We start from the raw sequence: 16322 nt of genomic DNA on the forward strand, positions 1-16322 counted from the left end.
TGTAATAATTTTAATATGTATTATAAAATCATAAAATTCGGAAACCGCGTCACGATGTATACAATTATTATTCATACAAAGTGCATTAACTAAAAACGGTAAGTAAGAATAAGTATATTAAATTACATTAAAAATACTTGTAGTTATTCTTTAAATACGTGTATTTAGGTTGAAGGCATGGCGAACTCTGAAAATCCCAATATAAAGCACGTACATACATATACGGTAAGATTTTCGAATATATTATTGGTTATTTATAACAGTCATTTATAATCTTTTTTTTGCAGAATCAACAAAGTGAAGGAGATGTCTCCTTCAGTCGGCTGGGGAAAGAAGTGAGGCGTGGTGAACCTGGAAGAAAGTGGTGACATGCTGAATATGCGGCAATTAAGTGTAATTAATTTAAGATAAAATTTGTAGACATAATATATTTTATAATTTAAATAAAAATAAAAAATTGACACACGACAACAAATGAAATTGTCTTTAGTAGGGTCGTTAATGACAAATAGCAAGACAATGTCTGTAAAGCTGTCGTCAACGAAATAACGGATTTTTTGTCTTCCAAGTCGTCATCGACGACAGCTTCGCTTACCTTGTCGCCCATGTTGTCGTGCATGAATACTGGGACACTTGTGTGAAAAAGTCGTCAACGATTCCAAAGGGCTGTCTGCAAAGAGTCGTGAACGAATTGGAAATGTCGTGCACGATTCATCAATATTGTCTTAAAGACATTTTCTATTGGGTGGGAAATTAAATGTCAATTCAAATAGGTATTAGTACATACAAGTTTTCAGTGTTCACCATATTAAATATTGTTCATTTGAATATTATTCCTTTTCCGCATACGAAGTAGCGGGCATTTTGCTAGTATTCTATATAGTATGAATGGAATTCTTTAAAATGAAGTGTTTTAGGAGGAATCCCATAAGGTCGACCATTAAAATTAATTTACGTGGAAGCTGTGTTGGCATCGATGAAGAAAAATTGGTAAAAATGGGTTGAAGCCAACAAGTTTTTTTATGCTCCCTTTCGATTTCTGGCTTAACCTTACATTTTACAGACCTATGCCCAAAGAAAGACTCCAAGAATACCCCATGGGCAATATGATACTAGTGTATCATTTTTCGATATATCCACTGCATCCACCAAAAAATTTATGCTAACATTTTGAAGCCGGAATTTCGTGTTTTTTTTTTTGATTTTTTTAATAATTCAAAAATAAATTGGCAGCAGTGCAAAAAGAGTCGTGAAAAAGGCACTCCATTCCTCACATTTTAACTGCATTTGGATGCAATCCAAAGAATCACATCCACTTGTCACATTTTAACAACATCCGGATGCAGTTCAACGGAGTCGTGAAAAAGGCACTCCGTTCGCAACATTTTATTAGCAGTTGTTAGAGATCCCTACAAGTACATAAATCAGTTTATACATCTCTACAGACAGCGGCATACATTTTCCAAAAAGAGATAAGCGTGTTAACATTTCCAAAAATTTGTTAATATAAAATAAAAAATATTTAATTTGCAATGGAATTGCTCCCTAAAAAATTGCACCCTTATAACAGGGCCGGCAGGAACCTTTTCCCAAAAATTTCAAAACGATCGGAGATGAGCTGTTAAATGGTAATTTTTCCAAATGTTGTGTGGTATCCGAGGGAGTGGCCGATATAGTCCATATTCGAACCTGAGATATATTTCGATAAGCAAAGACAAAATCGGTTACTAACTTCCCGTAGCATTTTAGTGACAATTTTTTAACTTTTTGAAGAAGTCGACCGATATGACCCATCTTAAACTAAGTTTGGACAAAATATTACGAATGCCAAAATTTGGACCCAATCGGTTGATTCGTTCGAGTGTTAACGAAGAAACCGACGGACATGGCTAAATCGACTACAAATTGAAACGGATTTCGTCCAAACATACTTGGGATCTAAAATCAGTAGCTCCGTTACTTTACGTGCAAGAATCTTCAAGTTTTACCACTTTTTACTCGAAAAGCGTTTACAATTTACAAGCGTTTACAGTTTACAACTTTAACTACTTTTGCCGGTTTTACCATTTTCAAAAGTAAAGAAACAGACCAAGTACCCAGCAAAATTAAATGGAAGTGGTTCCATGTGAAATCATGATTTCACTGGTTCTTTTGCATGAGTGCAAAGGGAGTCGTGAAAGATCCGATCTTTTTCATCGAATTTTCATGAGTGCAATTGAAGTCGTGAAAGATCCGATCTTTTTCATCGAATTTTCATGAGTACAATTGAAGTCGTGAAAGATCCGATCTTTGTCATAATATTGTCATGAGTTCAAATAAATTGATAAGTAACCGCACAATAAATTATCAAATACTCATATACCCAAATAATTGTGTACTTGCAAAAGTAATTGTTAAAATGAAAATAAATCAGATGATAGTGGTCGATAGTGGCAAAATTTATATATTTTAATAAAAAATACAATGTAAATTGATATAAAACAAAAGAAAAATATATTTTGAGTTTGGAAACCTGTTTCGTTTTGTGGATATTAAAAAGAAGTATGAAAAAGACCCGGTCTATAAACCATGAGCTTCCCCAGCCGACCAACACCGATATAGTAAAACATATTGAGCTGCAATTATTGGGTTGGTTGGGCCATGTTAACAGGATGGATAAAGATGCCACCGGCATATGAATACGAGTCATTTGACGTTATGCGACCCGAGGGAACAAAACTCCAATGGAAAGATCACGATATCACAAGCATGGCATGCAAAGTGAGAGAAGCAAAGTAGAAGATCGGTAAAATAAGTATAAAAGAGACCATAACATGTTAACTATTACAGGATAAGCTTTTTCTTTTGAAATAAAATAACAGAATTCAAATTTATACTAGATTTCCCAAACGATGAGCTTGGTTCAGAGATTGACACATAATTTATCGAATATTGGAAAAACGGAACCCCCCAAGTTGAAAGAAGTATCTTGCAGCCATCGGAAGAGATAAATATGCAGATTAATATAATATATAATTTCGAAAATTACTGCGCACTGTATTCTTATTAATTCAACAAATTACATAATTGTATTGCGAATTTTATTTCTGATTGGCGAAAATTCGGATCCAAAGCATTGGTGCAAGAAGCCATGAAATCATGTGTCACTCCCTTGTAAATGTCATCGGTGATTCACCTAAATTTTCACCTATGACATGTCACTTGCACCTATGATTCAACTCATGATTTGTCATCGAACATTTTCCTGGGTATTGACAACATCATAAAAAGAAGAAGTAAATATGTGTGGCAACACTGAAACACTGACATTGCCAAAAAAAGAGACATTTCATTTTACTGCATTTATGAACGCACACATTGCCTTTATAAAACTCGGTTTTTATTGAAAAAAAAATTTATTACAGTCGAAATCGCTTATAACGTCGGTCAAGGGACCGACCAAAAACGGACGCTATAAGCGATAGTCGTTATAAACGATACTTATAAAAGAGGTGAAATTATATACATATTTTTTTTACATACCACAAATACGCCATTTCTAATTGTTTCTTATGTATTTTTCTTGTTTGCTTCACAAATGTCAGTTGGCATAACAGTACTAAAAAAATGTCAATTGTTGTGCAACACAAGTGGTGACACTGCACAAATTTGGCAATAACTGCGCAATGTGACGTGTCGCGTGACATTTATAAAATCGCGACGATGTCTATAAAAAGATATACTGCATTTATGAAGTCACGACGATGTCATTTAACGCATCATACTGCATTTATGAAATCAGCCTACACACCCACGTCAGTCTAAAGCAGGGTCGCGCTTCTTTGCTTCTTCCTATAGTGAGGGCGCCCACTGAGTTGTTTTTGCATTTGCTTCTCTCTCTCACGTACAGTGTAAGTGTACATAAAAAACAATGAACATCATGTGGTTGTTGTTTTTTTCACCCATGCATACGCACATGTTTTAGTATTGATGGAAATATAGTGGGCGACACTGGAAGGCTGAGGGTATAAAAAGAATCAGTCGGCTTTGTCGACAGTTAAATATACTCATGCCATAAAAAACAAGTAAAAACGAAACCAGATTTCAGCCATTTCTGTAGGATGTGTATAAAACTTTAATACCGAAAATCGGGCGGTACCTTTCTATAAGGTCTATATCAAAACGTGGACGTGTACCGACAATTCGCAGCAAAAATATTTTATAGCTTCAATGGGGAGATTAAATAACAAATTTTAGCAATTTCAGTTGGATAATGTGGTTTAAGCCTTCAAAGTACCGTAAATCGAGAGGTGCCGTTCTATCGGAGTCATATCAAAAAATGGTCTGTACCGGGAATGTTTTATACTCCCAACGACGACGAAATACTATAAATTTCAGTTATTTCCACTGAATAATGTCTTCACAACCTTATACACACCTTAATTCCATAAATCGTAAGGTACCGTTCTATGGGGGCTATGTAAAACGTGGTCCTGTTAATATATTTCTGTAGCTTTACAAATGCTCATCACTTCTACTAGGGAAAGCGAATTTATTTTGTCTAATAATCTGCGAGTATGCAATAGGCGAAATACGCCCACCCTCCAGAACGGCGTAAAAGATTTGGTGATAAATCTCACTCTTACAAATATGGAGGATATGTCTATATTGGCATGTAAGGTATCGGAGGGGTGCTCTTTTTCGAATCACAATGCGATACATCTAAGTCTCGTATAGAAGAACTCCCTCAACTGGAAGCAATTCAACTTATTTGCTTCTTCAAGACTGAGTAAAATTCCAAAACTTCACACAGCGGTGGAATTTGAAAGGCAAGTTGAAGGTCTCACAAGTGTTCTCCGGGATTGCTATATGAAGTGTTGCACATTATCATAGCCAGGTAGGAGATCTCAACCACTTTAATGGAATAAAGATTTGGCCACCCACTTTTCGGGGTGTAAGTATGCTAATTCTTATCCTAGAATATATGCGAAACTACACTCCTGACGAGAAGGTCTTTGTTTATAGGTTAATAAGTAATTCAAAGATTTCATGCAATCAATACTTTTCACCTCTTGGATAAATCTCTTGGACCGTATGGTGCCATTCCGGCGATGATTCATAACGCGCCGCTTGTTTTGATCACCATATGGAAGGTGATTTCTAAGGTTTATAAGCTATTGACACATGTACAGGTACTAAGAAAAGAGGTAACACTGACATATATTCCCAAGTCAGGGAAGACAAGCCACTCGTTACCGAAGGTCTACAAACTGATAAGTCTATCCTTATTTCTACTGAAAACATTGGAAAGGTTTTTGTAGGCGGCAAAGGAAGTTTCAGCGTAAATATATAGGCGTTTGTGGAGTGAGCTTGATACTCATTTTCCCACAAACTTCCCCGTAGTAGTGACAAGGAGACTTCTCTCACCTTTCGTTTTTAAAAATTTTCTATAGGAAAAAGTTTAATGTTGCTATCAAAATATATTAAAATAACTTTTTCAGTTTGAGATTTTATCGCTTACAAAACCAATCAATTAAATACTGTAGCTGTTATCTTAAATTTTATATATATTCGACTTTGCTTTTGATGCAAGTGATGCCAAAATGCAATATAACGCAATTCCGCAAGTGCATTCCGTAGACATTTTTCTGGTTAAGAAATCGATTTACATTTTCTTTTATTAAATTTATTGCTGCACACCTTATTATGGAGTGCTTAATAATAAATACTTGGAGACAAAAAAGAGAAGATAAATAATGACCGTATTGGAATCTTGCGAGACAAAATTCTAAGAATCTAACAAAGACTTTGTTAGACTATATTATTGTTATCTGCTTCACTACTTTTCTGCACCAAACTTTAGTAGACTGTGGGGAAGTGTTTGTAAAAGATTTCTCAGATTTCGGAAAGATACATAGCCCGTTGGATGAGTTTATGCCCATATATAGAAGGAAATTAAAAACTGAAAGAAATTAAGAATTAAAGTTGATAGAGAAATAATTGGTTCATTCAGTCTTTGTAATTGGTCCCAACATCTTGACCTAATTTCTGAACAAGACTCCAGAGAAGCATACCTATCACATTTTTTGACGACTAAAACTCTTTTTAGACTATATACTTAAACCATGATTAGTTGCATTAATTCGAGTTATTTAACATATCGCTCATTTACTCAAAGAGTGACACATTTCAAAAAGTCCACTTTCGAGAAAAATTCGTTTTACTCGTAAGTTGGCTTTGACTTCCCCCTTAAAAATATTGTTGCACAAAAACTAAAATAACTACTTGGACCATATTTTGCAAACAGCTAGCCAGATATCAGTGGTAAATTTCTGTGCAAGATCAAGCATGATTTGATGTGTTTTAGTGCTTCATAAGCTCAAAAAACTGTTGTGTTGAATTATGCGAAACTCGTAATAAAAGAGCTGTAATTTGTCGAGTTTTAGAGATATCAGTATGAAAATTGGACACAAGATAAAGTAGAAGTCGTAGAAGAAACAGAAATTGCTAACTCAGAAAACGTTTTTTTTTTTTTTGAGTTATGCCACTCTTTGAGTAAATGAGCGATATGTATATTGTATGAAAATGACAACTTAAATGCACTGTATTTGCTAAGTCCAGCATAGCCTGTATGTACTGAAAGCTTCCTGAGGCAGGACATGTCCGAGTTTGATATGACTGCAATAACCTCTACGAACTATTAGGTATAAACATTTATCAACAGGGGTCATCTGGAGACCTTCTTAAAAATATGCTTTGAGACATTATAACTATAGGAGTCCACTTATGACTATATACTTCACGAAATCCTCTTGAAGTCTTCAATAAATAGGCGAAGACGTCTTGATGTTTTCTATATAAAGAAATTATCCTGCTACCTTATTCCTGTAGAAAACCTATTGCGGTTTATAGAAGACAACTTAAAGTCTTCTATGTATAGGATATATCATAAATTCCTCTATCTATAACCTCTTGAGATCTTTTGTTAATATGAAACCTCTTGAGAACTTTAAATACATGAATGAACATAGGAATCAAGGGATTCCTTCAATAGGATACCTCTTGAGTTCTTATATCAATGCGATACCTTTTTCGGTGTTTTATTTATAGGAGTCCTTTTGAGGTTTTCGATCCGAATAAGGTATTCTATCTAAAGAAAACAATTCTGAGATATTCTAACTATACCAGATCTATAAAATATTTATACGGAAGGCTTCTAACTATAGGAGACCTCCTGAGGTCTTCAAATTATATATCTAGAGAAGACATCTTGAGATATTCTTCCTTAGGAGATCGGTTGAGGACTACTACTATAGGAGGACTACTACATCTTGAGGTATTCTTCCTTAGGAGATCTGAGCCGCCGAAAGTGCAATTTGAGTAATTAAACACGGAAAGACAGTGGATGTCAAAAACTACAGCCGTCATAAAAAACATAAACCGTTTTAAAGGAAAAAGGAAGTAGCACTGGCCTCTTGTATGGATAACAGATCTCTTGAAATGATCTTCTGTAGATAGAAGAACCCTAGGAAAGGGGCTTCTATAAATAGAAAGCCCCTTCAAAACTGCGAATATGGATAGAAGACTTTATGAAAGTGGCTTCTACAGATAGAAGACTCCTGGAGAGGGTCTTCTATAGACAGAAGATCCCTTGAAAAGTCTTCTAGAGATAGAATACACCTCAAAGTTTTCTATAATGGGTAGAAGACCCTTAGAAAATATCTTTTGTAAATAGAAGACCCCATGATTGGCTCTTCTACAGATAGAAGAACCCTTGAGGGTGGCTTCTATGAATAGAAGACTCCTTGAATGGGTCTTTTCTACGGACCCCTTCAAAGGGGGTTCTATGGATAAAAGACCCCTCACAAGGGTCTTCTGTAAATGGAAGACCCTATAAACGGATCTTTTATGGATAGAAGACGCCTTGAAAATGTCTACTTTAGATAGAGAAAAGGGGCTTGTACAGAGAGAAGGCCCTTTGAAAACAGCGTCTATAGATAGAATCCCCTTGTAAGGGACTTTCCTAGCTAGAAGACCTCTTGAAAGCCCTTTCTATGGATAGAATGGGTTTCTCTGGAAAAAAGACCCCTTAAAGGGTCTTCTGTAAATGGAATACACATTAAATAGGTCTTCTATTTACAGTGGGACCATAAATGGGTCTCTTATGGAAAGAAGACCCCTTGAAACTGTCTACTGTAGATAGAGAAAAGGCCTTCTATAGATAGAAGACCCTTTGAAAACAGCGTCTATAGATAGAATCCCCTTGAAAGTATCTTTTATAGATAGAAACCCCTTGAAGGAACTTTTATAGATAGAAGAAAACCCTTAAAACAGCTTCTATGGATAGAAGATCCCTGAATAAAACAACCTCGAACTAAAATTATCAAAAAAAGGAGAAGGCCGAATCTTTGGGTAAGGCTCAAGAGGAGTAAGACAAAACTTGCTGTTAGTTTTGAGCAGAGCAGAAAACCAAGTCGCTTTAAAGGATTTTCCATCTTCTGGAACAAACGTCCGTTATATCCACTTATAAAAGCTATGCTTTGTTCCAGAACCTGTAAGAATAGAAAAGTTTTGCAACTTGTAGCACTTTGAGTCCATGTTCTATTTAAGCTGATTACAACGACATATACTTTCCGAGAAATGGTACGTCGAAAGTTTCGAATTGTTTTCTTTTGGATTTTATGAATTTAAATAGAGTTTAGGGGCTACTTGGATTACATATTTCGAGTTTAAATGCCATATAAGAAAGTATTACATCCCACTTTCTGCTCTTCTATGGAAAGACCCTTTGTTCCTTCAAAGGAATACCATCTCTTCTATAGGAAGACCATCAGCTCCTTCATAGGAAGATCTTCTACACTTCCGTAGGAAACCGAGATTTGTATCAGGCCTAATAGAAAAATTAAAGGTCGAAAGAAAATTTTGTTCGGGAATCATTTGCCATGAATCGTTTCGAGGTCCATATTTCGAAAAGAATCATTATAAAAAGGACTGTGATAAAATTGTGAATTTTTTCTGCGAGGAGTTGCTAGAGGAAAGCTTTTCCGATGCTAATACCGTTAAAGATCCATATTTCTAAAAGTATACATTTTCTGGAGGGAAACAATATATCGTTAACCCGTGACCCGTGCTAATAACTAATATTGTGAAATATGTACTGCAAAACCCGTGCCATGTTCCCTCCATCTATTTATTTTGTAATATTTGAACAAATGACGTCTATTTGCAATCGTTCGTAAATGTAAATTAAAATCATGTAAAAGTTTTCTATTGTAAACAAGGGGTATCTTATGTACTTTACACTCCACAAACAAATAAATGTTAAAAAAAAAAATTAAAACTATTTTAAATACCATAAGTATTGCGGTTGCAATTAGTCCTTATCATAATTGTGAAATTATTACAAAATATACAAATTGTAAAATCTTAATGAATTTAAGGCCCCTCTTATGATTCCAAACATGTTAAATTGGAATGCACAATCAAGAAATCCTTGATAATTAATGAATCACACAGCGTAAGGTTACAGACAATTGCGATGCATCTACTGTTTGGGGTTTATACAAAACAAATAATTGTGGTGGGGTTTTTTTGCAACGAAGAAGAAACCCTGTATGTATTCCCTTTTGGCCTTGTCGTTCAACAATTGTCTTTTGTACTTGATGATGTCTACAAAACAGATCCCGTCCCGATATAGAAAAGGTTAAATGAACTTGAGGTAAAAAAATTGTATATGCGCGGATATAATTCGCAAAACACTCTTGTCATCAACATCATCATCAGCAGTACAAACACAAGAACTTGTGCATTTCATACTCATTGTGTGTGTGAATAAACTGGCTGCCAACACATACACAATGAGGGGGAAACAGCCACACGTTCGTAAAAAAAACATTTGCAAAAATTATAAATTTCTTTTAATTCACTTTCATTGTGATCCAAGCAATTTTTCCTAAAGAGAAATAATTTATTACCTTCTTTCTGAGTTTCCCCCGAATGTGACACAAACGTTTCACACCATCAAAGCACATTGCCTCCAAACGGCCATTTCCCAACATCTTGGTTACTTGGGCATATTCCTGCTGGTCTTCTTTGAAAATCAATTCACGTTTCTCGAATTCATTTTCGTTCTTTCCACGGCGACGATTTTTACCACCTTTACCCTTGTTTTTCGGCATGTTGTACGAGTTTAATGGGTCTTACTTTGTATTCCAGTGAATCTAAGGAAAGGATTTTCACAAATTTTATTAAATTTCTAACGTTTGATTAAATAATTTTAATTGATTTTCATAAAATATCACTTACGAAAAATACTCGATGAACTTTTTTTGTTCAGTTCACGAAGAAAAGAGAATGCGCGATTATTTGATAATCGTTAAGGTAGTAGTGGTTACTTGAAATTGTATTTGAAGGAAGAAAAGAGAATGCGGGAAACAGGGGGTTGCCATATTGACATTTGGCATTTTTGTGAGACTTTTGCATAGAAATAAATCAAACTTTTTAGATTAATGCTTGGTTTACATTTACGAAATCCACTCGATTTCAACTGTCAAATCCATAGGTTAGACGTCAAATGAAATCCAGATGAGATTTCATTTGACGTTTGAGCTATTGACAGTTGAAATCGAGTGGATTTCGTAAATGTAAACTTAGCATAATAGGAGCAAAAATGAAAAATGATCATGACAATCTCTGCTCTTTACAAAAATCTTTGTTTTCTTTATTTTCTCTCATAAGAATTGTTTGTTTTTCTGAAAATAAGCCAACAGCTGTCTGGCCGAACTGTAAAAAATCGACAATTCGATATGTTAAGCGGGGTACACACGATCAGTTGTGACGTCGATATTTCTTAAATATCGATTGCTTCAGTTCTGTTGGGTTTTTTTCGGAGCGGTCACACTATCATTCATGTTGGATGCCAAACCATCATTGAACTTATAAAATTTGTTCAATATCGCTATTTTCTCGAAATTAATAGAAAAACACTAAAGGTAGAATCAATCGTTGCTTGCTTTGCTTACTTCCCCAAATGTCAAATTATAAAGGAATGCCAGAGTCTCTTTGCAAATCCGCCTGCGTTCCCCTTTAGGAGGCTCTAGCATTACTTTATAATTTGACATTTGGGAAGCAAGCAAAGCAAGCGACGATTGATCCTGTTCTGGTCTTAATTCTTAATTTTTATATGATATTTATACCGCAAATTTATTCCTTGAATGACGTTTTTTTAGCTGTGTTCCAGAACTGAAAAGTTTTTACAATTTTTACGACTTTTACACATTTTACCCGAAAAACCGTTCCCGTACACAAAAAAGTTGTAAAATGTTCACTTCTCTTTGAACAAAAATGGCGCTGAATGGCGCTCTCTTTAAAAACTTTTTACTCGACAAATTTGAGCGTGTAAAAAAAGTAACAGGGTTGCCGGCGTCTGATTGGCTGATACGCCGACTTTGACATTTGTTCCAGTTTTTTTTGACGTATTTTCCATTTTTCCGTTCCCGAACTATTTCATAAAACTTTTGTGTGAGAAAATTTTTTTTACAGTTCTCTCTTCTACGAGTTTTACTATTAAAAAGTACGGGAACTAAGCTTTTGTTCACACCCATGGCACAATTACTCAGGTAGTGGCATCGTAAAATTTTGAATATGTTATGTGAAAACGTTCTTTATGTTGTTGGGGAAATTACAACAAAAATATTTTTTTTATAAAGGTATTTGACTTTTCATATTCGATCAGCTGGTGTGATACCACTACCTGGTAGTTCTGTCATGGTTCACACCATTAAACCAGCAAACAACCAACAGCTGACTGTCCAACATCCACAATAATTTTTGTGGCCACACTGGCAAGCAACCGATTATTTGAGCAAAGCTTTCAGTAAAAACTGATCGTGTGTACCCCTCTTTAGAAAATCACAAAGATGTCAATATTTGTTCTGTGCCTTTACTTTTGAAAATGGTAAAACTGGCAAAAGTAGCAAAAGTTGTAATCTACTTCCATATGAATTGTATGGTGTCTGAAGTAAAGGAACGCTTTTCGAGTAAAAAGTTGTAAAACTTGAAGATTCTTGCACGTAAAGGAACAGAGCTATTATAAGATAGGAAAAGTCAATTGTGAAAAATTAACTGTAGAGGGAGTTAACCTCTGTTGCTACGACATCATAGCAACATTCTGTTAAACGAAAACTGTTACTCATTGGAATATTGACAAGAAAAACATTAAAACTCAAATTTTACGGCGTTGACTTTTGTTTTTTTATTAAATAAAAAATAATAAATAGTGAAGAAATAAATTTCAGCCACAAAACACGACGTTAATGTTTTCTGCCGCGAGAAATGGCAATCAAAAACGATTGGCATTGCTGTTATCAATTCCAGTGAGTTGTGTAGCCACCTGTAACCAAAATGTGGAACTATTAGCATATGTTTTTGGAAAATGCATTTGTTCAGGTCATGGTACAATAATACAGGTAGCATTATCAAGCCAGCTGATGGTAACATAATGTGTCAATTGCATTGAATTGATGTCAAATTTTGACATCTTATGTTACCAATAATTGCCGATGCGGCTACCTGTGTATTTGTACCATGGTTCAGGTCTTTATTGCTATACGTCTTTGAAAATCAAATGTCATTTAATGGATTACTCGACTTATACATCCCTAAACATAACCTCTTTTTAGAGAGTATAAACAACAACAGTTCCATGGTTATTGGAGCTGATTTTTCCTTGATTATCAAATAAACAGTATAATATGCCTCCCAAGAAGGACGCTAAAGGTGGCAGCAAAGGCAAGGATGCTGGTGGCAAGAAAGGCGGTGGTGGTGGAGCTGAGGAAAAAGGTGAAGTTTATGTTTAAAGTTTTGGTCAAGTGGGTTGGGTGACAAGACAAAATGTGGAGTGAATCCGTGATGATCTAAATGAAATGCAACGTGCGAGGATGTTTTTCCAGTCATTTAGAAACATTTCACTTAGATTGTTTTGAAGACCAGCAGGATTGATTTAAAAGTTTCACATACGTAAAGATCCAAGTCCAGTTTAAGGCAACTCTTTGTCATGTCTATGACAGCCCTTGCTTACAACGATACATATGTATATTTTTGTGGCGGATGTGCATAGTTCTTGAGATTTGGGTTTTCCCAAGCATCTTTGATTTTATCTCATTGTTTTAAAACGGGCATCTATAGACAGTAGACCCCTTGAGAAGGGCATCTTTATAGAAGACCACTTGTAAGGATCTTCTATAGATAGAAGACAACTTGAAAGGTGCTACTATAGATATAGAATGCCTTGAAAGGGACTTTTATAGATAGAAGACTCCTTGGAAGAGACTTCTATAGATAGAAGGTCCCTTGAAAGGGCTTCTACAGATAGAAGACCCCTTGAAAGGTGCTACCATAGATAGCGGATACCTTTAAAGGGTCTTCTTTAGGCAGAAAACCCCTTGAAAAGGGTTTCTATAGATAAGAGAACATTTGAAAGGGGCTTCTGTAGGTAGAAGACCCTTTGAAAGGGGATTCTGTTGGTACAAGACCCTTTGAAAGGGGCTTCTATAGGCAGAATACCCCTTGAAAGGGACTTCTATAAATATAAGACACCTTGGAATGGGCTTCTATAGATAGAAGACCCCTTGAAAGGGACTTCTGTAGATAGAAGGCACATTGAAGGGGCCTCTGTAGGTAGAAGACCCCTTGAAAGGGACTTCTTTAAATATAAGACGAAGAAATCTAGATTTTTGAATTTTTGTGGCCTATCTATTACTATTACTATACCCAAAATTTGAACCGCTCGAGAGCCAGACAAACGGACGGACATGACTAAATCAACTCCAAACTGTCTGAAATGGATTTCGCCCAAATATATTTGGGATTTAAAACCACTATTACGACGTGGCACAACTTTGGTGGTAATCTTTAGCCTAAAGACTAAGGGTATAAAAATCGTATTTCTTTCTGTAGAGGGCCTGCTGAAAGGTCTTCTAGGTTTAGAAGGTCTGTTGAATCTATAGAAGGCCAGTTGGAAAGTCCGATAGAAAACATATAAAAGGACTTTCTTTCATCTGAGAGCGGACCTTCATCTAAACTTCTACCTCTTTACAACAAATTATAAGATCTGTCCACATAAAATCCTAATCCTAATCCATAAAATCCTTGGCCTAATAACACCAAGTATTCCTAAGTCAATCCCTCAGCAACAAAACTAACACATTTCTCCCCCTCTCTCTCCCCCCCCCCCCCCCCCCATTTTTAGGAGCCAAAGAAAAGAAAGGCGGCAATGCTGTCAAAGTGCGACACATTCTATGCGAAAAACAAGGTAAAATTCTAGAAGCTTTGGAGAAGCTGAAAGCTGGACAAAAATTCCCCGAAGTAGCGGCAGCATATAGTGAAGATAAGGCACGACAGGGTGGTGATTTAGGTTGGCAAATACGTGGTGCCATGGTTGGACCCTTTCAAGATGCTGCCTTCGCCCTGCCCGTATCTACTGTAAATAATCCTATTTATACCGATCCCCCCGTTAAGACAAAATTTGGTTACCACATTATTATGGTAGAAGGAAAGAAATAAACAAATGAATTTATTGTTAACACAAATTTTTATACACGGAAACTTTCAAGACTTTTGAATACAACTCAAGATTTTGTATGGAATAGGAATCATTTTGGTCTTGGTGGCGTTTAAGAAAACGAAGAAGAAAATCTATTGGAAGATTAATTAGTGTGTGCGATAGTTATTTAAGTATCAAATGATGCCATCGGCAGTTGGAACAAAAATGATATGGTCTCCATAGGTAAGATTTTCTCATCTCATTATCGTTTATGGTTCTTTCACCGATAACAATATTGGCCTCTTATGCGTGTGTGCGTCTCATACCATTTTATTTTGATATAGGTTGGGTCATGGGCTGCCGCATGAGAAAATTCCGGTGGTATCTTATCTTGCACTGATAACATGTTATTTTATAACTAAATAAATATGCTTCTGGCGCAATGATGTTGCAACCATTAGTTATTTCGAGTGCAGTTTAGGAATATTTGGAGATTCCATCCACTGATAAACATCGTATCTTACACTGATAACATCTTAATTTCACGATGTAACTGCTCTTTTCGCGCCTAAATTTGTGGCAAACAGGCTGAATTGAAATTTTCTTATGTAAATCTGTATTCAGCCAGGCTGAATTTAAACTTTCTTATGGAAACATCTATTCAGCCATGCTGAATAGCAGATTTCCTACGGAAAACTTTATTCAGCCATGCTGAATAGCAGATTTCCTATGGAAACCTTTATTCAGCCATGCTGAATATCAGATTTCCTATGGAAACCTTTATTCAGCAATGCTGAATAGCAGATTTCCTATGGAAACCTCTATTCAGCCAAGCTGAATTGCAGTTTTCCTATGGAAACCTCTATTCAGCCAGGCTGAATTGCAGTTTTCCTATGGAAACCTCTATTCAGCCAGGCTGAATTGCAGTTTTCCTATGGAAACCTCAATTCAGCCAGGCTGAATTGCAGTTTTCCTATGGAAACCTCTATTCAGCCAGGCTGAATTGCAGTTTTCCTATGGAAACCTCTATTCAGCCAGGCTGAATTGCAGTTTTCCTATGGAAACCTCTATTCAGCCAGGCTGAATTGCAGTTTTCCTATGGAAACCTCTATTCAGCCAGGCTGAATTGCAGTTTTCCTATGGAAACCTCTATTCAGCCAGGCTGAATTGCAGTTTTCCTATGGAAACCTCTATTCAGCCAGGCTGAATTGCAGTTTTCCTATGGAAACCTCTATTCAGCCAGGCTGAATTGCAGTTTTCCTATGGAAACCTCTATTCAGCCAGGCTGAATTGCAGTTTTCCTATGGAAACCTCTATTCAGCCAGGCTGAATTGCAGTTTTCCTATGGAAACCTCTATTCAGCCAGGCTGAATTGCAGTTTTCCTATGGAAACCTCTATTCAGCCAGGCTGAATTGCAGTTTTCCTATGGAAACCTCTATTCAGCCAGGCTGAATTGCAGTTTTCCTATGGAAACCTCTATTCAGCCAGGCTGAATTGCAGTTTTCCTATGGAAACCTCTATTCAGCCAGGCTGAATTGCAGTTTTCCTATGGAAAACTCCATTCAGCCAGGCTGAATTGCAGTTTTCCTATGGAAACCTCCATTCAGCCAGGCTGAATTGCAGTTTTCCTATGGAAACCTCCATTCAGCCAGGCTGAATTGCAGTTTTCCTATGGAAACCTCCATTCAGCCAGGCTGAATTGCAGTTTTCCTATGGAAACCTCCATTCAGCCAGGCTGAATTGCAGTTTTCCTATGGAAACCTCCATTCAGCCAGGCTGAATTGCAGTTTTCCTATGGAA

At 36.2% G+C, this 16322-nt stretch overlaps 2 protein-coding genes across 2 annotated transcripts in view; one reads left to right on the forward strand and one right to left on the reverse strand.

Moving 5' to 3' along the window:
• Positions 1 to 10379, reverse strand: part of eIF1A (eukaryotic translation initiation factor 1A) — a 30838-nt gene extending 20459 nt beyond the window's left edge. Inside the window, exons 1-2 of the mRNA XM_073979580.1 lie at positions 10285 to 10379; positions 9954 to 10199 (exon numbers count right to left, since the gene is read on the reverse strand). Of these exons, the coding sequence (XP_073835681.1) occupies positions 9954 to 10157 (204 nt within the window). The 5' untranslated portion in view covers positions 10158 to 10199; positions 10285 to 10379. The remainder of the gene's footprint in view (positions 1 to 9953; positions 10200 to 10284) is intronic.
• Positions 10380 to 12668: 2289 nt separating this feature from the next.
• Positions 12669 to 14583, forward strand: LOC141400139 (peptidyl-prolyl cis-trans isomerase NIMA-interacting 4). The gene is made up of 2 exons (XM_073979591.1): positions 12669 to 12819; positions 14228 to 14583. The coding sequence occupies exons 1-2, from the start codon at positions 12732 to 12734 to the stop codon at positions 14539 to 14541; spliced, it is 402 nt and encodes a 133-aa protein (XP_073835692.1). The 5' UTR covers positions 12669 to 12731; the 3' UTR covers positions 14542 to 14583.
• Positions 14584 to 16322: the final 1739 nt, after the last annotated feature.

The sequence above is a fragment of the Musca autumnalis genome, unplaced genomic scaffold (genome assembly GCF_047663935.1).
Source record: "Musca autumnalis isolate F117 unplaced genomic scaffold, ASM4766393v1 scaffold_1, whole genome shotgun sequence".
Classification (NCBI taxonomy): Eukaryota; Metazoa; Arthropoda; class Insecta; order Diptera; family Muscidae; genus Musca; species Musca autumnalis.

Coding starts and splice junctions, on each gene's coding strand:
- LOC141400139 (XM_073979591.1), top strand. CDS start 12,732: ATGCCTCCCAAGAAGGACGCTAAAGGTGGCAGCAAAGGCAAGGATGCT. Junction 12,820..14,227: donor TGGTGGAGCTGAGGAAAAAG/GTGAAGTTTATG, acceptor CCCCATTTTTAG/GAGCCAAAGAAAAGAAAGGC.